We start from the raw sequence: 26,353 nt of genomic DNA, 5'->3' as shown, positions 1-26,353 counted from the left end.
TTCACAGAGAAATGACAGTAACATGCTGAGAAATATGAACACCTCCAACATAGCCTGTTTAGTAACATCTGGACTCTCTTTTCTGTACCTGTGCCTTTAGGTCTCCATCTTCCTCTTGATCCGACTGCCAGCATAGGAAAGATTTGGGAAAGAAAAACGCCTTACTCATTCATATTACGGAAGGCTTACAAAAATTGGTCAATGAAACACCCTACGTTTAGAACAAACGTTTTCTATATTTAGGGAGTAGGGGAATGAGTTGACACATTAATTGGCTTTGCACAGTTTTCCTAATTCAAAACAAGCCTCCTCTTTGCTGTTTTAAAATTTCAAACCAAGTAGTATTAAACATTTTCCTTCTATATAAACCACTAGTGCATCCAGCTTTCATAGATCCTTCACCTATTTGACAAGCAGCCCTTGTATCCCTTTTGCTCAAATTACTACTGGTTTCAGACCGAACGACAAGAGCAAATTTTTTAGACATCCACGAGCCCAAAGTTCTAACATATGAAATCTGCTGGGCCCACAGGCAGTCATGTATATATGCAGCAAGTATAAACAATGTACAACTCTTGCTACAGAACAACACATATTTTATTTGCTTAAAATGATCTTTCCCTAACCTCTGTCCCTCCCTTTCTGCACTTATATAAATGAACTTCATATTTAGTCTGCCTAGAAGGATCTATCTGCAGGGGTGGCCTTCTGAAATTGGATACAGCACATTCGCTTGAGCTCAGATTTTCAACAGCAATGCTAAGTGGCCCATTTTGTGGCAGTTTAATTTTCAGGTGGCAAGTGTGCCATGCTTTACGAAAATCAGGGCTCCGGAAGAGGAAACAAGGTTCCCACAACCTTCTTTCCTAAAATAAAGATGGCAGATATGCATTTTTGCTTAATAAGCTGACCATTTTAAATGTCACCGTTTTAGGATAACATACTACTTTACCTATACCTCAAAGCCTGAAGTAACGGAGTGCAAGAGGAATCTCAAAGCATTTTGTACTCCAGGCTACTCTCAACTGACATGGTGCTGTTGCTCCCTTTGGCTTCTGTGCATGCTCGTGCTGCTATTTCATTGTTGATTTTTCATATCGTCTTAATTAATCAAATATTCCATGGGCAGTGCTGACTGTTTTACAACTTGGTTCAAGCCCAGTCTGCTTACAGCTTAGCACGAACAGTTCCAGCATAGCACACAGAGGATTCCCCTTTAATAATATTTTTACCTATTTGAAGCATTAATGAGATGATTCTGAAAGACTATGGTAGCGTTTGTAGTAAGACCGTGTCTTCTACCACATGTTGGACCAGATTTGGCTCATGTTTCCAGCTGAAACCATGTTATTTATGAAAACATTATATATTTATCTGCTTCGCTCAAGTCGCACAGGGTTGGATTTGCTCATCTAGCCTACAGACCATGTCGCAGTTTTGGTGCAAAGGAAATCACAGTTCTTTTATGTTCCTCCTCTGAAGACAGTACCCAGCTACTGTTGGACAACACATGCATTTATGAAGGTAACAGGTGAAATTATGTTCAAAGCAAAAACACAGCTGCCTATACTCTGGAAATACTTCTCCACAGAGTATTTGTTTGGGGACCAGAGCTCCCATCCTCCTCCCTACGAGCTTAGCAGACGCCCAGGAAGGACGCAAGCAACGTGGCTCCAAGGTGCCCGTCCGGAACGCAGCTCATCCCGGCGAGCGCCGACGCGCGCCCCCACGCGCGCACATGCACGTGGAGCGGGATCCCCGCCCGCAGGCGGCGGGTTGGACGCATGCAGCTCTAGCACGGAGGCAGAGGGCCACGAGGAGGCAGGGCGGAACGCGCGAGCCGCCGACGAGGCCGGGCGGGCTCCTGTACCAACCTCGGTGGCAGTGGTCTCACCGTCGGCGGCGGTGTCCGTCTGCTCACTGTCAGTCTAGTTTGCGACCCACGCGAGCAGGTCCCGGCGGGCAGGCAGGAATAAAGAATAAACCCGTCTCGTCAGTACACGCGGGCCACGGCGGCGGCTGCTAAGGCTACGGCCCTGCGAGCGGCCTTAGCTCTGCTTTTCAAACCACGCAGGAGTTAAAGCAGCAGAACGAAAATGCCGTGTTAGTAAACAGAACAGACTCAGAGGAAGACTCAAGGCGTACTGCACACAGTACGTGGCTTCACTGCAACAGCTTCAGCAGCCAAACAAAACACTACTGGGAAAGTGTTATTTGACCAGGAGTTTTCCTTTTTTTTTTTTTTTTTTTAAGAAAGACAGGTGGCTTCCAAAACAATGTAGAAAAACCCTGCTTTTTTTTTTCTAATAAACTTTTCTTCCTTTTTTTTTAATAAAGAATTTTATTTATCCTTTTTATTTGTTCTGGCCAATAGAGATTAATGTGGTGTTTGATTTTTTTTTTTCTGGAGAGGGGAAAAGATGATCATTAAAAAAAAAGGCTACTTTAACAGTCACCTGACTTTCAGCCCCTCATTTGTACAAAAGTTGTTTTGTCTCCCCATTTGCACACTATGAGACTGTCTGCATTACCAAGGAGTTCAAACAACCATACATACACCCAGCCACCTAGGTTCTGTCTACAGAGAAATGGCAAGGCTCAGACCCCACTTGGTTCCAAAGAGAGCAGCTGATATTGCTGCTGATATTTAAATGAAGCAAAACTGTCATTGCAAGAATCAAAATACTTCTCATTCCAATCATAAATATGGATAAAAGCAGAAGAAAAACAAGGGAACTCCCTCCCCCTCACAACACTTACTAGGTACAAGTAATAGAAATGAAACAAAGCACAGCATTTCACAGACTAAGCTATCTCTACTTTGCTCTGGTAGATCCATCTACATCATTAAGAATATTTTTAATGCAGAACACAAGAGTTAAGCTTGAATAGAATCAAGCATAGGTTACTATAGGGCTAGAAGACGGCTCAAATTGTTATTTTTGATGTTATGCAAGCTTATTAAAATCTATTAAGTGAAGAAAACACACTGTAGTGCCCCAGATTTGCACATACAGCTTCTTTTAACATCAGTGAAAGCTTTTTTTGGTAAGTGATTTTCTGCAGTCCTTAGATAATCTAGAGTAACACAGGCAGGTAATTTAAAGCTAGGACAATACATCTCATCCTCAAATCACATCAATACAAAGCAAGAGAAAAAGGCAACATACTGCAAGGCATGGATGGAGTATCAGTCTTAACTTTGAATTTCCTATCTTCTGTCATTTTCTGACAACTGCAATGTTTCATAAAAAGGTTTTTTGGTATCTTTTCATTGCTTTCTTCTCTATCATTCTTCCTTTAATAACACACATTACTTGTATGACAGACTTAAGAATAAGCAGGCATTTTGAACTATTGTGTAAGAGCATGAATGCAAGGTATATACAATTTTCCATGCAATAACCACTGACTGGACAGACCACTTTTATTTTTGTATGAAGCTGTACTTCTAAAACAGCCTACAGGCAAGTCAGACTGCTTTCATTACAGTGTCACAAAATCCTTCTCTGAAAATTGTTTATTAGCAAAGAACCTCATATCTTCATGGCATTGTAAGAATAGTAATTTATAGAGGTATGGCAATATTAGGAAAAAAAATGTATTTTCTCTGTCTTACCAAAGAAAAGAGGAATTAATGAATCTAGGTGTTTAAAAAGAATTAAAAAGATAGTTAAGGCACTGTTAACACTTGAGCTTGGAGCAGACCATTCTTTTAAGAAGCGGAAGTTGGGAACTAGTAAAAAGACCATAGAAATGTTAGCTAGTAAAGTACAAACAAAGCAGCTAACGAAATATAAAGGGACACATTCTGGCTTTGCACAGCCTGCCTCCAGACACCCTCTTTAAGGGAGAACGGATCTCACCACGAGGTATGAGACTGGTTGGGGACACCAGCTGCTGCTCTTACATGTGTCCTCTGCGTCACACTGTGTGCCCGCATCTGTGAGCTGGAAGCACACTTGGAGGGGAAGGAAAGAAAAAAAGGAGGCTCTGTTTCTTTCCCCATGCCAGCAATGAGCTCGTAAATGAGGTATAAAACTCAGTTTATCATAATGATGTACATGTCTGCCAGCAAGCTGGCCATCAGCCAGGGAGTACAAGTCGGTGCTACCGAGCTACTCGTCAAATGAAGATCTGCGGTTCCTGCAGAGCAGGCCATGGAGACCTCGGAGGCTCAGCCAGGCGGTGTCCTAAGGAGTGGAGGGCAGGAAAGGCGGCTCGAGTGGGAGACGGGCCCAGCCATGGGCGCTCACGGGCACGCGAGGGTCTCGCCCTCCTCCGAGGGAGCAGCTTTGGCTGCGCGTCCCCTAACTTGAGGTCCTAACTGCTGTGATTTGTTTTGCCAGCGTAATGCAGACATGCCCAAGTCCAAAACATATTAACTTTTTTTTTTTTTTTCATGCAATATTTTGGACAAAAAATACCCCCCGGATTAGGCACAAGTCTGTGTTGTCTGCCAGGAGGCACTTGTCTTAGTAATCACTACTGCGAAAGCTACACTAAAAAAGCCTGTTTTATGTATTTTCATGCTCAATACTTGTTAACTTTACTACAAAAAGCAGCGCTCGCTTCTGAGAGGAGACCAGACAAATGCATTACATAAATACTGTCTCTCTATTGCCTCTGGAGCTGGCACTGTATTAATACTGTTACTGCGGTTAGATTAAGCCAAATGCAGAGCTAATGTAAATTGAGACGTAAATGCTATCTCGAAATGAGGACATGAAAAGGGACAGCAAAATTTTTGATGCCTTTTAGCAGAAATCATCTTAAATATTATTTATTTATTAAGCATTAAAGATCCAAAAGCATCTGAAGGCAATGTTCTTACAAGATTAAAACTGATGCAATCCTGGCATTCCATAAAAACAAAATGAAATCCAGCACCAAATCTCATAAAAACTGCAGGGGCAGATTTCACAGTTTAGGTGCACAAGATATTTACTGAAGACAACTACTGGAACAGCATGGACAAATGGCCAATATAACTTATTACAAATGGCCATCAAGTCTGTAATTACCTGGTATTTTTATATACCAAGCAGTATCTATGCATTTGAAAATGAAGAAAAAAGGAAAAAAACGATGGACTCACTATTTTATTCTGTCAACAAGGTGTAGCCAGACATGAGCAAAACAGAGATACCATTTACTTTGTTACTTAATGTCCTTTCTTCTTCTAGATATTTTATTATATCCATAGTTCTTATAAGCACTATGGACTCTTTCTGCCTCTGCAGTTGGTTTATCTATCCAGATTAACGTTAGTGACTCGAGGCATTAGCTTTGGTAGCGCTAGCGAAACACTGCAAACGGCAGTGAGGCCACACGTGCTCCTGCAACAGCTGCAAAACAGCTGTCCCAATCTACACTCTCACTGCTACGGCAGATTTGAATACGGAAAACCAATTTAATCTGCAGGAGGGCTGGGATCAAGGCATAAAACCCAGATGCAGGCTTGCTGATTCAGAAAGCCTTGTGTGGGCCTGTGCTACAATTATTGACTCCTTGCAAAATGCTGACCCTACCTGAATTTGGGACATCCTGAAGTTGGTAAAAGTGTCCTTTATAATTGCCCAGATATATGTAAAAATATAATCCATATATACATATATATATATACACACACACATATGCATGGATATATAACTGTGAGCGAATTGCACTTAATTCCCTCTACTGAGAGAACTGTTCTAAGAAACCCTGGTATAAATTGACAGAAAAAAGGACAGATTTTGGTGGGGTTAGATGCAACAGTTGCAAACTGCTGTGTGGCCATTTGCTTAGCCAACACAGTTTGAAACCAAGCCACTCATACACAGTGTTGTGCCTAACCCTGGGCCCCGAGCTGCACTCCCAACACGAGAGGGGGAAAAAAAAAAAAAACGGAAAAAAAATAAATAAAGCCCCCCTCCCAAAATCCCATCTAACAAATCAGCACAGACAGAAATGAGGCTCTGAAAGTAGGAGCACTATTGCAGCATTCTAACACTGGTTAGGACTGAAGCACTGAACACGAAAAAGAGTGTGTTCGATGCCGAGGTACACACCTCTTCCTCTGAACTGTCACTCAGGTCATTGGCAAGTGAGGCACTCAAGGAGGCCGCCTTGGGCTCCAGGTAGCAGAGGCACATAGCCAGAGGGAAGGAGAGAGTGAGGGCATATGGCACTGAGAAAGAGGCAGAGAGCAGAAAGAAAAAGATGAAGAGGAAGCAAGGCACGAGGGACGGGGAGCGGATGGGAAGGTAATGCTGCACGCTGGCAGGCAGGAGGTTGGTTTCGGAGAGGTTAGGGAGAGACAGGTAGCCATCGTCATCCAGGAGAGAAGGGAATGACTCTGGAAGTTGCAAGGAGAAGGAAAACAACGTTCCGCCTTTGCCGGCCTTCTGCTTATAGCCAAAGGCCACGTCTTGTTCAGCAGAGCACCCTCTCCCTTTTCGGTCAGAGTCCAGGTCTGGCTCACCGTGCCTTTGAGCACTCTCTTTAGGTGAGTCACGACCTACGGATTTCCGAGCGCTCTCCTTGCATCTCCGGCGCAGCTTGGCTGAAGATGCATGGGGACCACCACACTGAGAGGACGGGGAGGACGGGAATGAGTCAGTGCCAAGCAAAGATGGCTGGTGACAGAGGAAGAGCAGCAAACAAGGCGCGGAAGCAAAAGGACAAAAAGAAAACTGTAATTAGTTAATTTTCTTCCGTGATGATAAAAATATATAAAGTCATAAGCATTATTTTTACACCATAGTTTTTTGCCGAGTTAAACATTGCACGCTCCCATGCTGCACACCGCAGGTACTGGTGAACAACGGCTACAGCTTACAAAAGGCAACTTCTTTGTTCCACATTTGTCTAGTCATCTGCAGTGCATGGACTGAATAAAAGTCTTCATGGTCCTGGATGGAGATTCAGATGCTGCCAAATTGCCACGTTTCGTAAAGCTTGTTGCACATCATGAGGTGCTTTCCAACATGAAGTGCATGGACAACATGAAGGAAACAAGGGGACATAGTCCTCATGCCCACACTTGACACATATCAAGGAGAAGTTTTTTGGAGAGAGAGCAAGTAGCAGATACCACCTAGGCTTTGGAAAGCCTTAGCTGGAACAATGAAAACCCCAAGGATTTTAAACCGGGGGGACCCTAATTCCTCTGTTACATTATTTATCAGAACACACTATGCCGTAAAACTCATCGAATTAATTGTACCCACCTACTCTACCATTCCCCTTCATTAACCAACCAGCTGTACTCCCTGCTCCTATCCCTACGCATGGCACGAGCCGACCTGTCCCTGGAAAACCCCGGCGGGGTCGGTGCCATTCGGCAATGCGTTGGGGAACAGGGGCTGAGCTTTTGTGGCTAAGCAGATCATCTGCTCTCGCTGTGGATGGGGAAGGGGCCTGACGACCAGGCTGGCAGAATTGGCCCTGGTGCCATAAGCTGCCAAGTTCCTCAGATACTGTCTTTGCAAAATGACTTCTTTGCCATAATTTAGAGGCAAAAATGCAATCGGAAATGAATCCATAATGAAGAGGTGAAAAGGAAATCCCAAACTTTCTCCTGGAAGTTTTGCCACAGTGCAAAGAGGATCAACTACCAACAAATAGGATTTGCTTTATGTAGCGTCAGTAGGGCTTCAACAGGTCTTTAAGATTATGCATGAGAAAAAAGGCACAAACAGGAAGATGGGGCCCTCACCACTAATTTACTGTACATCTGATGTGCTTCTAGTAGGCAGCACTAAGTTCTAGAACAATAACAATTGCTTCCAGCCTACTCCAGGACACCAGACCTGTCACAACATACACCCACGTTGGGCATTTTGGCCAAAGTCAACTTAGGCTGGCGTGGCTAAAGTGACACACTGGCTCCATGAGCAACCACAACCTGCACGGCTCCTCCACCACTCGTCTTCCTGATGAAAGTATCAAACCCATTTCCCCTGCCCTCCTGCTTGGAGCTGGCAAGAACAGAATCCAGGCAACAAGTGGCCTCTGTATTGGATACAGCTGCACAACTGCTACTTCCCAAGTCTAACCTTTCCCAGGTATATTAACGGTACAAGTGAGATTTATGCCAAATGTTTACAGAGAAGAGCTCCTTCTCCTCCCCTTATTATTTTGCTTCTCTCTCTTTTCTAAGCATAGTACTTTAAAGAAAATGCCAAGATTCAGGCAATCTGTATTGCACAGTTTAACAACAAAACCAAACCTAAGTCAAACTTCCTATAAAGGACTTTTCTCTGGGCTTAATAGAGGTTGAAATTTAATGCTAATGACATATCAGCACTGTGTGTCAACAGACAAAACTTTTCTTTATATTGTAAAAGCCAAAAAACCCACAAAGTACCTTTCTTCTTTGCTAATATAGACTATTCACTCATTTGACATTTTTGCAGCATTCCTTTTTAAAATAACTTCTGCTGTTTAAATACATATTGATAAATTAAATGAAAAATGTCCGAGTGAAAAAGCTGAAAACATATGTATAAAGTTTGTACGGCCCATAAGAAGAATTTGATTTCAAAATTGCTCTGTGTTTCTCTAGATCCTATTCTCTTTATTATAAACGACAAGACAACTAGCAGGCCCAGTGGAAGCAGAGCTAAGATCTTTACATGCTCACAGAACTGAAGCTGTTGCTAACAGGTGATTTAAACAGAATCCTCCTTTTAGGAGGGGACACTTGTTCATCTCTGCTCTTCAAGTATCATCACAATATTCTAAAAATATCTTTGACTACTTCTAGCCAAATCTAAGGAACATAGGATCTCTGCAATACAGCTAAACCTTTCCACTGCCCTGAATCAATAAACCTTTGGAACAGAATTAGTTTCTAATGGATATTTTCTGCAGATTTATTTTTTGTCAATATTCTTCCATGCACAAACTACTGCTCTCCTTTCAAGAAGATTCCAGATAAATTTTAGATTTTTTTAAAATGGTACAACTATAGTCCATTACTATAAAAAAAAACAAACAAAATCTTTCTTCAGTGCAATCTTCAGTAATTCGGATTTATTTTTTTAATTTCTGTACTTCAGTTTTTATTTCAGGATTTGTACCTTTAACTTCTTAATTATGGCACTAATTAGAAGTTCTAAGATATGCACCCATAATCAGTTTTGTCGATTTAAAAGTAAATATCAAGTTTTTTCTCATAAATTGAGAGGGTAAACCTTATCACTTTTTGAATGATATCCTAGACTCGGCATTTCATAGTCTTTTTTTTTCTTATCCTTCTCAATGTAAAAGAAACAGGCCATTTTACACCCAGTCATTTCGGATTCTATCTTCACCATCAATTTCTCTGTTCCTCTACTTGATTTGTCCCATCTCAGTGACACGGCAGATATAATTCACAGCAGACTATGGATTTGTGTGTGTGCAGGTGTGATGGGGCAGGGATTGGAAGCAGCGACTGACAAATCAAATTGAACAACTGAATAGAGAGCCAGCGATAAAAACAGTTTTCTTCAATGTGAAGCTTCAAAAGAAGGAAGCAAATACTTTTGTAAGGCAGAAGTAAAGGCATATAATAATATATTAAACCCAAAAGTTAATAGGAAAAAGTGCTCATTGAATATATGCAGGGAAATACAATGCTATTAGAAGCAAATGAGAAAAATACAATAGTTTAAAGCACACAGCTACATAGTAAGAAAAAGAAATATTTTGTTGCCCTGCCAAAAAATACAAAACAGGAAGCCCGCATACTAAAGCCAAAATACATCTAAAGACCCAAAGAGCAAAATGTGCGCTTCCAGGCTGCTTTTGGGTATTTCCCCAAGAGCTTCGAAAAAAACAAGAAGAAAGAAACACCCACTGCACTGACTCTTAAATGTAATTGCTTTTCAACAAGCAGTCCAAGGCAGGAAGTGATTTTTACAGTGTCGAACGACATGAAAAGTAACTACAAAAAAACTGACTAAAGGCACATGCAGAGACGTATACGCTCCTTTGTGTTTACTGAGCTTGGCATCTTCTCCCTGCTCGCCAGCCCGGCACTGCTCTGAGCACCCTGCAGGCAGCTCAGGTTAATATCCCCCCCCGCAAAGCTCTACCTTTGTGTCGTGGCGTGTGGCGGAGACCGGGGTGACCTCCTCTGCCCTCTTCCTCTTGCCCTCCTCATCGTCCTTCTCCTCTTCCGCCTTCTTCTCTGGCGTCACCGTGGTGATCAAGTTGGTCTGCGAGATGCCCTTTGTGGTGGCGTACTGGCCCGTGCCAACCTCTGCAGCGGACACAGAATCCTTCATGTACATTTCATGGTTCTCATTCACGGACGCTAAAAGCAAACATTTAAAGAGATAAAGTCCCAAAGAGCCTGGGCGGAGAAGCTGCGTCAAGCTAAAAGGCAAGGGTTAGTGTGACCTGCAGCCCTTTGGCTGTGGACACGGCCAGGCCGTGTTTTGGTGAGGCAGAAATCCATGCACACATTTGACTAAAGGGTGCTGGTATCTGTATGCATAGACACACACGCACCAGGTGTGTGCATGCACACCTGACTGCACCAAGTGGGGTGCATCACGTTTGTTAAATGCCAGCAAGCCATGAGGAAGGTTACTGTAGGAAAATACCAGGAAAAAAAAATAAAGCATTGCCATATTATAAGTCAGGAAAAATAAGGAAAACAGCTATGAATCAGCCACGGGGACAAAGAGATTTTTCTGAGATGTGTCAGAATATAACAATACGGATCAAATGCATGGTGAGTAATGCACTGCATTAGGGGAAATGACAATATTGATCATAACATAAAGTCTGAGAACGAGTAAGTGGATTTTTTCTGTTATCTGGGGTTAAGTCGGCCAGTGCAGTGCCTGAAAAATTCTGGAAGGAGATGACATTCAATTCAGTGGACTAGAACAGGAGATTTTAGGTTTTAACATTCAATAATTCATCAAACTTAAATTCACATATATGATTTGAAAATAAACAGTATATTTACAAATAGAATGATAATATATGCCTAGATTCTATTCTTGAACTTTGAGTAACTTATTACCCCTTCCATAGGACTATTCACATATAGAATGTTACTTGCATGTGTAAAAAATTGCAGGACCATGATGACAGTATAATCATCCATGATAGTGATTGTTACCTCCATATTTGGACCGCAATAACAGCATCCGTAAACAAATCATAAATATTGAATAAAAAAATCTCTTCTCCCCATTTGCACTTATGGCAAATTAACATTATAAAAACCTTGCAGAGCCTAACAAATGAGTGGGAAAAGCTTTCAGATACATCATCTCTTGGTAATGAGCTTACGATGCAGGATAAAGCAAAATGAGTAGAGGAAGACATCTTGTTTAGATATTATAAACAAAACAATGCAGGGGGATAATTTGTGCTTTGAGACACATGCACAGCAATTGGGTCACCAGTTGCTTGGTAACGTGCAAGAAGCACTTCAGAATTAGAAGATTTCAAAATTATTAAGGATGAGCAGCACCATTAGGGGTAGAAAGGAAGGCTCGTCACTAGTACTTTTAAGTGAAAGTTTCCACCCTTCGCCACCACCAGCTCCCCTCACTGTAATTCACTTGTATATTCTGTAAGAAAACTCTTTTTTAAAAAACTGTAGTATTTCTAAATTTATTAATATGTTCCTTCACAAAAAATAAAATACAAGGAATATTTATTTGTGAGATTACATTAACAACAATTGATCAAGTACTTAGATCACATGTTGCTTTAGTCTAAAAAAGCAGCTGAACCTTGACTTCCCTGAACTACAGAAAGAATGAAAGAGGAAGGATGCCCTTTTACTCCCCAGCTCACATCTTCAAAAATAATATGTGTAAAAAGCACTGGTCACTCTAAGATACTAGGTAATTAGAAGCGCTGCTGCTTGATTAGAAGAGATAATTCATTTTTGAATTTGTGTTGTATACTTAAATTAAAATTTGCACACACAAAAAAGGAAAAGTAAAGAAAACCCAAACAGTTAATCATACAGAATCCTGTAGAAAATACTGAAGCCTGATTTGCTGCCTAGGGCAGGGCTGTGCTGGCAGACTTCTCCAAAGCCCAGAAGTGCTTTGCAAGTGTGGGTGTACAGCAGAGCCCATGAAGAGCAGATCCTCAAGGATATCCTCCCAGCAGATGCTTTGCAACTACTGCAGCAGTAAATTTAGTCCACCCCAGAATTTCCCTGTTAAATACTCCTGGCGATGCACATGTAACTACCCTGTGCTCCTGCTTGTGCCAGCCTGAAGGTCACCTCCCGTCCCACCACGGAGCCGTCTCACTCTTTGCCCCTTGCCCTGTCCTGTGTGCCCAGGGAGCACCACTGCCTTCCCTTGTCTTTGAAAGTAGGGCATCTGGTTCTCTAAAGAAACAGAGCACATGAAGTAAAGGATATTTTCTGCTTCCTGGAGAAACATGGAAGGAGCGGGAAGATAGTCCCATGCCAGGACAGTCAGAAGAGGCCCGGACCCATGGTGTGGGCACCATCCCTCATAACCCAAATCAAAAGTAGCCAATAGATGCCATGAAGCAAAGATCTGTTTATTGATTCTTCTTCCCAGTGACTGCTGCATGCTCCAAATGCAATAGCAATCAGTGGGGAGGTCACAGGAGAGCCACCAGTGACAGCTCCTCCAAAGATGCAACAGGCTTGTTGGTTTCCTGTGCTGGAAGTGACTCCTGAAGAATGACTTAGCAGGAATTTCTAAAAAGGCTTAATGAAAAAGCAAAAAAGTCCCTTTGAAAGTTTACAAAGGCTTGTAGGGCCATCTGATGCCTCCTTGCTTACTTTACCTGGGAGACATGTACTGCTCGGTGTACTCTGTTGTCCTGCTTACACTGCATAACATGCCTCATGAACGTTGTTTTCTAAGCCCAGCTACACAGACAACTGTAAATACTGCTTCTCTTCCCACATAAGCCTTGTGCTGCAGACTGCACTGACTATCAAAAGCAGAAGGGCCAGCTGTATCGATACAACACCTTTTTATGTTAAATAATGATCATGCACATACTTACAGTTTCCACTCAGCAGAGGCTCAAGGGATAGGAGATTACAAGAAGTTTATATCGAATCTAAATTAAAGACCACAGTGACTATAACTTCAGAAAAAGCCCACAGAAGGCAAATAAGGGGATCTTACCACCGTCTAAGCTCCGAGACATAGTATAACGTTTACTAGAGGAGCGCTCAAAATAAGGTGCAGGGCGGTCTATTAGCGCACTGGCTCTTCTAGTCTGCGCCTGAGTTCGACCGCTGTAGCGAAATTTGGAGCCCAGCGTGAGGAATTTCTTTGGAGGTGCTTCTGGCAGCAGGAGCCTAAAACACATCAAGTAGTGTATGTTATTCCACTTATTCCACAAACAAGTCCATTATTTCTGTAGAGGAGACAGAACAGTGTTGTGCAGCATTATCCATTGTAACCTCTGTCTCACGAGTCCACGTCTAGAAAGGAAGTAGCTATTGCCCCACACTACAAAATCACTCAGATAATGGATTAGAAAAGCTGAATTCTTCTTAGTGGGCAGGAATAATGCTCATCACACAATCAAACTTTCCTGACTGAAAATCAGATTTATTCTTTTCTAATTACCAAGACTGAAACTGAAATGCCTCTTGTATCAGGGACTAGATATGGGCTACGACAGTGATATATTTGTTACATTTGAAATTTATGACAATGCTGCTATATCAAAGACAACACCAGAACAGATTTCCACGAATGCAAGCCATAGTCATTCACAGGGTCCAAACATTTTTCAGGTTAGAGCCTTTCCACCATCTGTATTTAGACTATGGGAGTTTGCTGATGAATCTATTCTATTGCTATGGAGTCTACACTTTAAAAGGTGATTAAAGTATCAAAAACCACCAAAGAAATGGACAGTCATTTACTTCGTAGCCTTGTGACACTTCACAAGCAACCAGTGAAGTCATATAAGCCTGAATCCACACATACCTTGAACCATAATTTTAAGAAAGAAAAGAAATTCCTGTGTTGTCCCAAACATGTAAAGAAGGATTTGTAAGAACTGGTTGTCCTTTCGAACCATTGAAAATGTCACCCTTTTGGATCCTCATTGCTAAATATTTAATTGCTGATTGTCTTAAACACAAATGAGGCACTACATGTATTCCACTGTCTCAAACTTTACTCAGGCCTTCTTAGATGCCAAAAACATAACATTTTGTATAGCTGCAAAATTCCTCAATTGCATAGTAAACTATGGATATTCCAAGAAACAAACCACTACATTTTTGTATTTAATTAGATCAATAAAAGTTTTTTTTTTTTTTTTACTTTTACTCCCAGTAATTTTCCATATATGTTGTTCTTTCTAGACAAGTTGTATGTGCAGCAGTGTTACATACTCCTTTGTCTCTTTCATTATAGTGGCTGATAATATCACATACAGATAAAGCAAAAACACAAAGTTAACTATTTGAATGTTATGACGATTTAAAGCATTCAATATCTACTTGAAAGAACATGAACAATTTTTGTGAAAAATCTCCGATTTTTAAGACACAGTAACCTTCCTGTGTCTGCTCAGAGGCATTCTTAATCACAAAAACAATTTAATTTGAAGACATTTGTCTCTACTGGCATAGTTGTTATTTTTTGGTCATCTTTTATGCTATACCTCTAGGAAAAGAAATCCACATACCTGAAAAATGTATGGTGTTCAACACACACTTTCCATAAGCGCTTTGCAGCACGATGATTTGGCAACTTAAACCCAATAGTGCTTTCAAACTGCTCAAACTAGGTAGGAAAGAAGAAAATCAAAGCATGTTTCTGATGCTGTGCATCTGCATTTAGAGAGTGTGCACATGTATACAGGTTCATTTCCTCTGTTTATATCATTCCAAATGTGAACATATGTGCCAATGTATATAACCACATATACGTATATTCTGTAGATATCTGTGAATTGCAATCAAAGGCAAACTTTGAGGATTGGTTTTGGGGAGAAATCTAAAGGATAGGCAAGAGGTTTTTGCTGGTGACATTGATGATTTATGCACTGTAGTAAGGAAGGGATCAGTTAAAACTTGTGAAATATCAGAGGAAAAAAAACAGTTAAGCATTTTGCCCTGTTATTTTAACAACATGTAACAACTGCACCAGTTTAAAGAATAGTGGGAAGCCTGATAATAGCCTGGAGGGGAGCAATAGCTCACCAGGATGAATTTAGTCTCACACAGCCTTAGATTAAGGAGATTTATAGTAAAAAAGCTGGAGTCAGTAAATCACTATGTTTTAGCTAGTTTATCTCCTGGGGGCGGGCAACTGAAAGAGTTGGCTGCAGCTACCAAGACACCTTTCTGGGTTGTGCTACAGATCTATATTCCAGATGCAAAAGCTGTGGCAGCTACAGCAGCTGTAACAGAGGGATGGCTACAGGCGGATAGCTGAGTAGGTGAAATAGTGTTGCTGGGATCAAGGGAAGGCAGGCAGAAGGGCAGTTGCAAGAAATCTGCTCCTGGATCTCTGCAGGAACTGAGATAGACAGACAAGGCAGGAAAAATGATATAAGCGGCACATGGGATGGTGAATCACATTATCATCAAATGTGATTTGGAAAGAGACTGCTTTGATTATTTTGCATAAGTAGCTATGACCTGGTTATGAGAAGCTACGTATCCAGATGAGCAGAGCTCATTAGAACTTCAGTGGTGAAGAGAGTGAGCTCAGGCAGTGGGAACATCAGGGGCTATTCTGCTGTTTTAAATCAAACTCAAGACTTGAAAGTTGGTTATTGAGACTGTGCCCATTGGGAGGCAGAGAGTGTCATGTTTGTGGATTCTGGCATAGGATTCTGTAAAAATGTTCAGGCACCCAGTTATACTGAGAGGGCCCCAGCAGATTTCCTGGATCACTTGCAGAGCCAGTACAGGAGACATTAGGCTCAGAGTCCTCAACTGACTTATCGCACTAAGGGAGAAATGCCATTCCTAAAAATCAGATAGGTGTTTTCTGTCTTGCCATGCAGTTCCCACCCTCTAAAATGACTGTGATTATTTCATCTATCTCAGACTGATCACTGTATCAGCAGCTGAAACAGAGCCCATCCTTTCCCCACAGTGATGTTGAACGATTCCTGGGATTTTTGCTAGGATATATCATTTTACTTCCATGTTAGTGCATGCCTGAAGCATGAGGTAATGAAAGGCACCATCATCGAGAGCGGATTTGCCATGCATCCAACTAAGCCACGAGAGGGCACTCATTGAACGAGCTTTCCCATCACCTTCCTCAATGTCAGCACATGAGCTCCTATGGGGCTGGAAGGGCTAATGCATGTAGCTACCAATAATGCTGATGAATTGATGCTTGACTCCATTTTTATCCATCTCTAGATTGCTGCTCAGACTTCAAATTTACTAGCCTGATGCGCTCATAAAAATTGGTATGGCCTATCTTCATCCTTCAGTGGGAAAGATAGATATACACTAATTCAATATGCAACACGATGGTGGATGATGAGCATCCCATGAATAAGAAGAGTTCTACAACTGCAGCAATAGGATACTTAAATCCCCAAAGTATTCATAAAATGAATGAGCTTTTTGCTTTTTTCACGCAGATGACTAAATTTATTCTTTACAGTAGTTCATGGATGTAAACAGAAAAATACCAAAGAAGGCTTTTACCTGTATTTTAAATATTTACCTATTTTTTTCCAAGAAAATCAGCACAGTTTAAAAAATATAAATGAAGAGGAATGTTGAGGGCTTGTAGGACTTGACAAATTACAAATCAGTAATGACAACACGCTTTTTTTTAGAAAGGCTCCACTCACAAGGGAGGGCTGGGAAACTCTTACCTCCCCTGGTCGGATTTTGATGTAGAAATTGTTCCTTTTGTATGAAATTTTCAGAACCTTTGGCCAGGCAAATCTATTTATTCTCAGTCTGTCTCGATATATCAAGAGACCACTTGCACAAACACCTAACATGATTTCCACTCCTTCAGAATCCTGCAAAAGGAAGCAGTGTTTATTGAGTACTTCTCACTTTACATCCCAAAGTTTTACAGATTCTTATATATATATATTTATGAGCCACACATTTTTAATACATCTGGTGCAGTGACCTCACTTCTAAAAGCTCGCCTACTTATTCTACTTATTATCTGCACTTATGAAAGTAATAGTAAAGTTACGCAGGGTGAGAGAGCCTAAGTGTTGCTGAATATTACTTTATCTTTTAGAAAGACTCTAAAAGGAGTGGAGGAAAATGTAGCAAGCTATTAAAATAATAAGATTATCCACACAGAAAAATGTTATTACTTTCCAAATGTCATTAGCATAAATGCAAGATTGAAAGTAAGTGGGACTACATACCATTTACTTGTCCTTGAATCACTCATCTCCATGACTAAGCCCTGTGAAACCTGCTTTTTTTTCCTGCAGTTTGCTTGTTTTGACTTTAGTTGGTTTGCTAGTTTCTTTAATGCTGTTGCGCCTATGCCCAGTATTTTCACATTCTCACTTTTCTGCAGTAATATGTGAAATGACCAGTAGGCAGAAAATTAGGAACATAGACCAGAAAGATTCTTTTAAAACTCTGTGGCAACACCTGTGTTATAAATCATTTTGAGAGAGAAAGTGTCATTCAGACATCTTAATCTTATAAAAGATTTGGCCATAATCCTATCAAAATACACCCATAAGAAGAAAGAACTTCTCTTTCCTTCACAAGATTTCAGATAGTCATAAGCTATCGCCCTAACCTGTCAAGGATATAATTCTAGAGGGTTTTTTGTGTGTTTTAAGATAGCTTACATTTACAAAATTCTGAAAACAGAAGCTATGGAGAGGTCAATCTATGTCAAACTTTTCAAGCTATGACAATCATGACCTTATTTCATCATTTTCCTTTAGCTTTCCCAACAAATCACATTTAAGAATATAGAGAAAAATCTGATTACATTTTAAGATGAACACAAATACACACATAGTCAATCTGGATGAAAAGGTTACAGTAGAGTTTGAAATGTAAAAAATTGCTTAAAGTCCAGAGATGCGATGTATATACAATTAGGGCCAAAAGGTCACCCCACTGTTAAAAAACAGACCAATAAATGATACATGTTCCCACAATTATGACTTTGCCCCTTAAAGGTGGATTATTTCCCAATCAAAATTCTGATACAGTTTCAATGTGAGGTATTGCGGAGGATATAATTTTGTCAGTGGACTTCAGTTTTACAGCTCCCTAAGCAGTGAGTAAATCTTTAAACATAATGAACATATTAAAGAAAAAAAAAAAAAAGGTCTCGTTGCCTGAAATCATACTGCCTGGCTGATGCCATGAAATGCACATAGCTGCATAGAAAAGGGGTTAATTCTTCTGAAATATTTTCTCAAAAACTTGTTGAGAAAAGCTTTCTTTCCTCAAGCCCACCTGTGCAGCAGATGAAAGTGTATTCAAGGCTTCTTCTACTAATTGGTGTCAATGATTGCTTTTAAATGTGATACTCCTGGAGTCAAACCTGAATAAGAGGAGAATTTGGCTTTTTTTTTTTCCAGGAGTGATGCCTTTCCATGGCACAGAAAGCTCTTTTCCATAATGCCCAACACACGAGAAACAGAGTTGCCAACACTTGTAGTTCTGCAGGTAAGTGGGAGATTTACTGGAGTTGTGAACGCTCGGAGGACAAATCTATCCATTTGAATGCCTTTTTTAACTGCAGTTTTGTGTTTTGTAATTGAGCACTACTTTTACCAGCCCAGTGAGTCCGGCCTGTGTTGAATACCTTTTGAACCTGCACAGCCTTAAGCCGTTGACTTTTGACATCAATTAACACTGAGAGATCTGCCACTGTCCAGCTGAAAAGTGCCCCACTGAGGCATCTGGCCCACCTGATGGTCTGGATACTGTCAGAACTCACTGGCAGATCTAATTTAACCTAAAATATTGCTTTTCACACAGATTTAGCTCCGTTTCCAAGATTCCGGATGGGTGTTTCTTTAATCTACAGACAAACCAAGCTTGGCTACAAATGCAGCTTTTTTATAATAAAAAAGAGAGTTAAGAGAGCGATCAGCTTGCCTACCATCTTCTCTTGCTCTATATCTTTCCATAAGAAAAACAGAACAGTAAAAACATATGCTGATACTTTTCTGGGGGGAGAAAAGTTATCTTGGGATAGCTTACCTTAGATTTCAAAGCCTTTCTCCTACGTTCCCCAACTCTGAAGAAACCAATTTGGCCTGAATGGCACAGTATGTTGAATTTTAAGTAATGAAGCATGCTGCACATTTAGAACAGAAACTCTTTTTTTTTTTTTTTTTTTGTTGTTGTTGTTATTTTACAGAATTTTTTGTGTCAGACAAGACTGTTAAAAAAGCTCCAGAGTGACATTTGCCAATCCATTTCTAGTCTTGCTGCGAATGTGCCTCAAGACCGTGTGCCTATCTGCAAGCGACAGGAAAAGCTGCAGCCTGCCTCCCGGTCGAAAGCTGTCCACTGAGCCATTCTCAGATTTTTCATTTCCAGGGAAAGCAATTAATAGAATACAAAAGATTGCTTTGAATTCTGTAACACGCATGCCCAGTTCCTATGAAATGCCCCAGGGATGTGGTTGCAGGCCCTTTCAAGATCCAAGCTGCAAACTTGTCTCAGCGCTTGAAAGGGTCCGTTGCAGGATAAAAACTGCCTCACAGTAAAGTGACCTTTAACAGAAAATGCACGGCTCTCCAGAGCCCAGGATTCTTTGTTCAGCATTCATTTGCTAAGCACACTTACTAACCTCAAAGATGTTGAAATCCATTAGTCTTACTTTGAAGAGTGAAGGACTAATAACAATTATTTATTAGGGAAAAAAAAGGAGGTTTGGGGAAACAAACACCACAAGGTTGTTAGGTGGCTCTCTCAGACCACAGTAAGAATGACTATTTTTGACCAACCCTTAAATTGCTGGTGATTAGAGAAACTACTTCATCTCGGCAGAATGTTTTCAAAAGAAGTACTGCCCCTCCAGTTAACTGCAAAGACTGCACTTGGGAAGAGAAACAGACCTCCATCTCCTTATTACTATCAAATTGATTAGGTTTCCAGCAAAGCTAATTAAGAGTTTAAAGGTTCTTTGCAGTATTGGAAATGACCTATTTATTTAGATGAGACCATAGTTGGCTTTACAAAAATGGCAATCGCAGTTGAATGAAATGAAAACTGATTGCTCTCTGGACAACCTCTACTATTCTTGCTCACTTCTCTGTCCATTCACTATTTCTCCCAAAGGAGCTTTTTTTTTTTTTTTTTTAAATCAACATGCAATTTAAAACACATCCACCAATGGCTGACAAGCAACATCTTAGAATCTATAGGCTAAAATATGTTATGGTTGAAAATAAATCCATGCCTATTCTAAGAACCACTTTTCCTCATATTGACTAATGATCTACTCCACAAATTGCCTTTTTTGAAAGAAGAAGAAATCAGGGAAAATATTAAAGTCAGGGAGTAATATATCACGTGCAAAAGATGACCACTGCAGGCTCCAGTTTAAACAACTATAGTCCATACCTTGGCATGATGGAGATCTACTCCATACATCGATAATTTTTTGGCATTCTCCAGGAAATGCATCTCAGCCTCTGCCGGTGTCATTCCCCTGAGGAAAAGCAACTGATGTTAAGGAAACACAGACTGAAAGAAAATTCAGCACTTGGAAAACATTTTCATTCTGCCTGAGCTAAAGCTGCACCCATCAGACAGCTTGGTATCTTTCAACCAGAGCTAAAGTTCTGCTTCAAGTCTCTAACCAAAGAAATAGAGAGGTATTTTTTCCTAAAAACCTCCTCACTAAGTGCTATCATTTCCAGCCAGACATGGCAGCAAATTGTAACATTTCATGACGGAACTGAGTGCAGGAGATAAATCTTCCCTCATATTCTCTGCCCACCTGTGGCTCTTGTGCAACTCAATGACCTTGTCTTCCAGTTCTTTAGTGTGGTTTGGTGCAAAGCGGAATTCACTGACATAGTCACTGCCGTATTCATCGGGGTCGTAGTCGCCGAGCTCTGACTGCACCGTGTAGGAGCCCAGGAGAGCGAGCGTCACGAAGGAGCAGGGCAGCCGGCCCGAGACGATGTCGTCTCGCAGCTGCAAGCAGAGGTAGTACCTGCAACAGAGCGTGGAGACAGCTTAGAAAGTCCCCCCCAGCTCTCAGAAAAGGAGAGCTGGAGCCTCCAAAGAGGCTCCAAGAACATCTCAAGCCTTCTGTTGCTTCTAACTTGCTGAAAACGCCCAAGCATTACATTTTTCAGGTGTTAACGAGGATAAAAAAATAAAAGCGTTGCCTAAACTATGGGCACCAAGCCGTAATTTACTAGTCTTTATAAAGCAGCACAGAGATTTCGTAATAAAATAGCTTGCCATTTTGTTAAATGCTAGATGAAGAAATTCCCAGTAAATACTCTAGGGTATCTTTACACAGCTACTCTGGGCAATTTTCTTCTTTTGATTTATAAAGCAAGAATTTCCTATAATAAATAGATAAAACTTAGATATATAGTTAACTTATATATATATATATATAATTTGAGGAGAAAAAGGAAATGCTTGTTAAAGGGTAGGTGAACTAGAAAGTAAAAAGAAGAACTCTCTTTAAAAAGTTATGGCGCTTTCTCAAAATGCATTTAAACAGTAAATGCTCTTAAAAAACATTATGATGAACAGTGCAAGGAAGCACCAGATAAAAGGAACGAGAAAATCTCAGAAATAATATCTGCTGGCTTTGTGGATGAGGCAGAGAGGTCTTGGGGGAGTTGTAAGGGCAAGAGAGGCATCTCAATCACCACCAGTCTTACTGTGCACCCGGTGCACGTGCGCCCTGGCTCTGAGCTGGGGGTGATTCTTGGTTTCATTTCCAGGTCCTACTCCAGTGTGAAGCTGACAGAGGAGCAGGATGTGCGCCCAAAGCCAGGACTTAGGAAATATTCCTAAATCCTATACTGCAGAGATTTCCTCTATGTGTTCAATCCAATTATATGGGAGAGAGAAAGAATCCTTCCTTTCTCCCAGACTCTGTTGAACTGTGAACTTTTGGTACAGTATCTCATTATAGCTTATTATATTCAATATATCCAACTGTTCTATATATATTATATTCTAGTCTAGTGCAGGGGAGCTCTGTTCTATGCTGAAGGCTTTATCTAAATGCTGCCTTAGTTGACAAAGCAACAAATGTCTAAAAAATACTAAGAGGTTACAAAATGCTAGAATGGGCTAGGGAACAACATAAACCCCTTCATGGTTTAGAAGGCTTTTCGCTCTTACACCAAGGAGAAACCCAAACAAGTGTTTTTTGTTCACGCTTAAAGTATCACTAGTAAAAGCGGCAGCCAAGGAGCAGACTGCATCTACTCACTACCCCGTGTGCATCAACTGCACCCTGAGCTAGAGGTCATATAAAAACTACAAACATGCTTATTTTTATCTCCACTCTCTCTTTTCACAGTTGTGATTTTACTGACAAGAAGAAATTGCGGTACACAAGTTACAGTGGTAACTGGCAAGACTGGACAGTGTGCATGCCTGTGAATATTTAAAGTAGGATCAAATCTCAAGAATATCTACATTGGAAATGCTTGATTTTAGAGTCAAGTTATGAAAAAAAATCAAAAGTTTTCTTAGCTCAGAGTACTCAAAACTGTTCACAGCCTCTTTTCTGCCAAAGCATCACATATTTTCCATCAGCTCCTAGCACTTAGGAAGCCAACTGCAAAGCAAAACATTCCTCATCTCAGATAATTAAAGTGTAAGCACTATCCAAAACAGCTTTTAAGCCCCTTCTAGAACGGTATTTAATGTTTTAAACACCTGGTAATATCTTCAGATAGCTGGGCAGGGTCTGGAGGGTAGAATTTCACATTAAATGCAAACTGCCAAGCACCACCTGGAAAAGAGTAGAGCATTACTGAAAGTACACAGCAACTGCAAATGGAGATGTTCATGCTGTTATATTACCAGAAGCCTTAAAAATACTACTGTCAAGCAAGTCATAAAAAAAGGCTATAGTAGCTTTTTTTTTCCCCATACACTGCTCTGAAAATAATACTTTTCCCCTCATAACTACAGAATTAGACTAGACCTTACAGATCTTTTCTTATTTAGTAAGATTTTCACTGAAGCAGAGACTCAAAGGGAGCAGCAATTCATTACTACCTCAACACTGCGATTAACCATCTGCAAAGGCAGTCTCTATGAGCTTCAAAAACAAGAAACCCAAAATGCAGCAGCACTGGAAGCACTGCAAATTAGTGTTTAAATGAGCTTCCAAAATGTAAGGGGTCACGTGAGCCAGGCTGAACCCTCTCTGCCCATAAGGGCTTATCAGCACCGGAGCCGAGCGCTGCCTCAGCACATAGCTCCTGGCCCAGCCGACATGAACCGCTGTGGGGACAAAACTGCAAGGACAACCGCAGGGCCATTGCTGCATAAAGGCCTTTGGAACTGGAGAAATCTTCTTTTGGAATTTCAGGAGGTCTAAGTGCCTCGTGGGATGCAGGTTTGCACTACACCAAGTATTTTGTAGAATTTTTCTTTTCTGGGAGGTTAGCTTTAAACGTGGTAAGAGTATTAAGATTAAAGCTAAGAAAGAATTAAACAACAACATGACCACAAAAGCTGTTCTGAAGAGGGTGACAGGTTATGCTAGCACATGTCTCAAATATAAGTAAAAAGCACCAACAAAACCCCAAACTGGAATGTTCTAGCAAGCAACACGGTGGCATTTTAGTGCAAGAGCTGCTCTCTAGGCCTTGTTTGTGGGATACACTTTCTATGTATTTCTGTCATTTAAATCACAGCATTTCTGCCATCAAGAAACCAAAATCACAGTAGCTTGTCACTTTTCTAAAATGTGTTCACATCAAATTACAGTCTAACTAAAAAAATATATATATATTTATCCTCCTTCTGAAAAGACCCATATGGGTCTTTTTAAGGAGAAAGTGCTATGGAATGGGAAAGTGCTTATGGACTGTGAGAAACAGGATGCTTCCACACGACCCTTACGAGAGTTTTTTTCACGATCCTCAGTTCTCTGCCCCCTTGCACCTTCTGATGAACTCAGGTCTGGAGGGCCAATCTGATACATGTTATGGTACAGAGATTATAAACTAGACAGAGCAAAAGTACGCTGACAGCTTTTCTAAACAGTTTTACGGCTGACTGCCTGAAAATTCAGCAAGGGTTTTCCAAATGAGGTGTCCGGGAGCTTTTATTTAGTCATTTCTGTCTCCTCCAAAGGATCACTTACTTTGCCCAGCACACATCCCCCAGCACACATCCACAGAAAACAGGCTGAAGATGCTAAAAGATTGATGTGTTTATCTTTAGGATTTCAGCTCCTGATGAAAGTTTGGGGTTCCTTCGTCTGAGGATTTTTTTTTTTTGTCTATGGGATGAAGAGCTGCCCCACAGAGAGGCTGGGATATGTCCCACATGGGAATAGGCGTCGAGTTGAGAGCCAGCCCAGTGACTAGACATACGCTGGAGGGCAGGGGGCTTGGACACCCTGTTGGTTAATCTGCGCATGGCCCCTGGCACACACCAAATAAATCAAGGCTAACATGTATCCCTTGGGAACTCCTCTCCTCACTCACATACCTCTGTTCGGGGTATTGAGGGGTTAAACACAACATACATCTGCTGAAGCCATCAGTTAAAACTAATGGGGTGTGATCTGGAGGCCTTATACACAGTGACAGCTTAATTTTGCAAACACCGTAATGAAAAAGATAGGTTGTTTACCAGGGAATCGGGCATCTCTGAGTCTCCTACCACTCAACCAACATTTAGCAGGATTGGAATTTCTTTTTTATTATTTGCCATTCATGAAAATTGCCATATGTAAGAGTCCTACTTTTTCAAAGTTCTCCTGTTCCAAAGTTGGAAGGTGAATTCTATAAAGCAAGCAAATTATCACTGTCATCTTCTACAAATACAACTGTCCCCTGCGTCAAGTCCAGGACTAGACTTTTCTGCCCTGGTTAATCTCTTGCTGTCACAACCTTTCATCGTCTAACTCACAGCTCGGGCACATTTAAAATGCATTTCAAAGCAGGAGTTTGAGGTTGAGCCATTTTGCTTGCATTGACAATCAACATAATTTGACTCATTAAGGTTTGCAGCACTTTTAGGAGAAAAAGAAGGGATACAATGAAACATATACTTTGATTATTTTTCATTGCAGATCATTTACATGAAAGTAATACTGGTGGAAAAGCGCAGTTAGTGCTCTTAGTGCTTGAAGTGTTCTTAGTGATTGTGGAAGTTTTCCACTCAGTGTAAATTAACTCTTCAAACCTTGGAGGGAGAAGTGACTTTTGCTAGACCTGAGCCAACAATTTTAAACTATGAGGTGCATTTGTTTGTGAAAGCACAGTTCTAGAAGTCATTATTCTCAAAACGTGTAGACACAAAACTACCGAGTTTTTCCTGCCCACACAAACACACACATTTCATCTCTTTTAAAAAGAGAAGAGAAAAAAGGTAGGTCACGTTTTGAGACTGGCAGCCTTGACACAATTTTCCTTTGAGACATTTTTGAATTTGTAATGCAGCAGACAGCTAAATTTAACAACTGAGCTTTTTAAAATATTCACGTGAAGCAGAAAATTGGCTGGTTCTCTGTGAACTGAATGGTCATTTTTGGAGCAAAGTTCAAGCTTTTGAAAAGAACGACATTTTAGATCGAGTGCTATTTACTATGCAATGCTAAGTGTTCCTGGAGATGATCTAAACTACAGTAATGCAAAGAAATAATTTATATCTGTGGCCTAATCCCCTAAGGTTACTTTGCTTAATGTCAAATTTTAGGCTTTTTGCATCTCTGCAAATGTCAAGTTGTTTTTAGTAATGTCACTTCATGTTTTATGATCCTGAGAAACTGTCTGATCTTTCTACAGGATAAAATATCTAAAACGCTCAGGTAATTCAGAGGTCCAGGATGAGATGCAGCAGAAGGACGTGAAATTTAGGCTGTGAGACAGGCTACAGTGGCCAAACCCAACTTCCCTGCACACTCTGCCCCTTCCCTGCAGCAATCCTGATGCTCTGAGGCTGGGGAAAAGGGCCCAGCGCTCCCTCCAGCCCTTCCTGTGAACCTCCTGGCATCTCCCATGGGAAGCAGGGAGCCATGAGCCAGGGTGAAAAGTGCTCCCACTGCAGAGGCATCCGGCTGGGCAGCCTCCCTCTACACGGTGCAGCCAAGTGGCATCACCCACTTAGACCACGTGCATTATTTATAGCTCACAGAGAGTTTGTCCTTCGCCCTTATCCTGTTTTGAGCCTCAAGGGCTTATACAGCAGGTTGCCACTGCGGTCTGGGAGGAATGACCTAATCCTGCCTGT

The 26,353-nt window shown here is 41.0% G+C and overlaps 1 protein-coding gene across 21 annotated transcripts in view; it reads right to left on the bottom strand.

The window, feature by feature from the left end:
- Nucleotides 1-26,353, bottom strand: part of EPB41L3 (erythrocyte membrane protein band 4.1 like 3) — a 65,461-nt gene that overhangs the window by 12,898 nt on the left and 26,210 nt on the right. For 10 of the 21 annotated variants that reach the window (XM_088524109.1, XM_088524088.1, XM_088524093.1 and 7 more), the window contains exons 5-14: nt 22,817-22,892; nt 20,898-21,116; nt 20,519-20,606; nt 16,813-16,965; nt 14,650-14,747; nt 13,125-13,300; nt 10,068-10,288; nt 6,054-6,620; nt 1,875-1,928; nt 89-124 (exon numbers count right to left, since the gene is read on the bottom strand). In XM_088524109.1, coding sequence (XP_088380235.1) covers nt 89-124; nt 1,875-1,928; nt 6,054-6,620; nt 10,068-10,288; nt 13,125-13,300; nt 14,650-14,747; nt 16,813-16,965; nt 20,519-20,606; nt 20,898-21,116; nt 22,817-22,892 — 1,688 coding nt within the window. The remainder of the gene's footprint in view (nt 1-88; nt 125-1,874; nt 1,929-6,053; nt 6,621-10,067; nt 10,289-13,124; nt 13,301-14,649; nt 14,748-16,812; nt 16,966-20,518; nt 20,607-20,897; nt 21,117-22,816; nt 22,893-26,353) is intronic. The other 11 variants (XM_088524099.1, XM_088524100.1, XM_088524104.1 and 8 more) reach the window with 4 other exon arrangements.

The sequence above is a fragment of the Tinamus guttatus genome, unplaced genomic scaffold (assembly GCF_059628265.1).
Source record: "Tinamus guttatus ecotype Peru unplaced genomic scaffold, ASM5962826v1 Tinamus_guttatus_pri_ptg000203l, whole genome shotgun sequence".
NCBI lineage: Eukaryota > Metazoa > Chordata > Aves > Tinamiformes > Tinamidae > Tinamus > Tinamus guttatus.
Note: the sequence above shows the minus strand (reverse complement) of the source record. Positions and strands in the feature narration are given on the sequence as shown.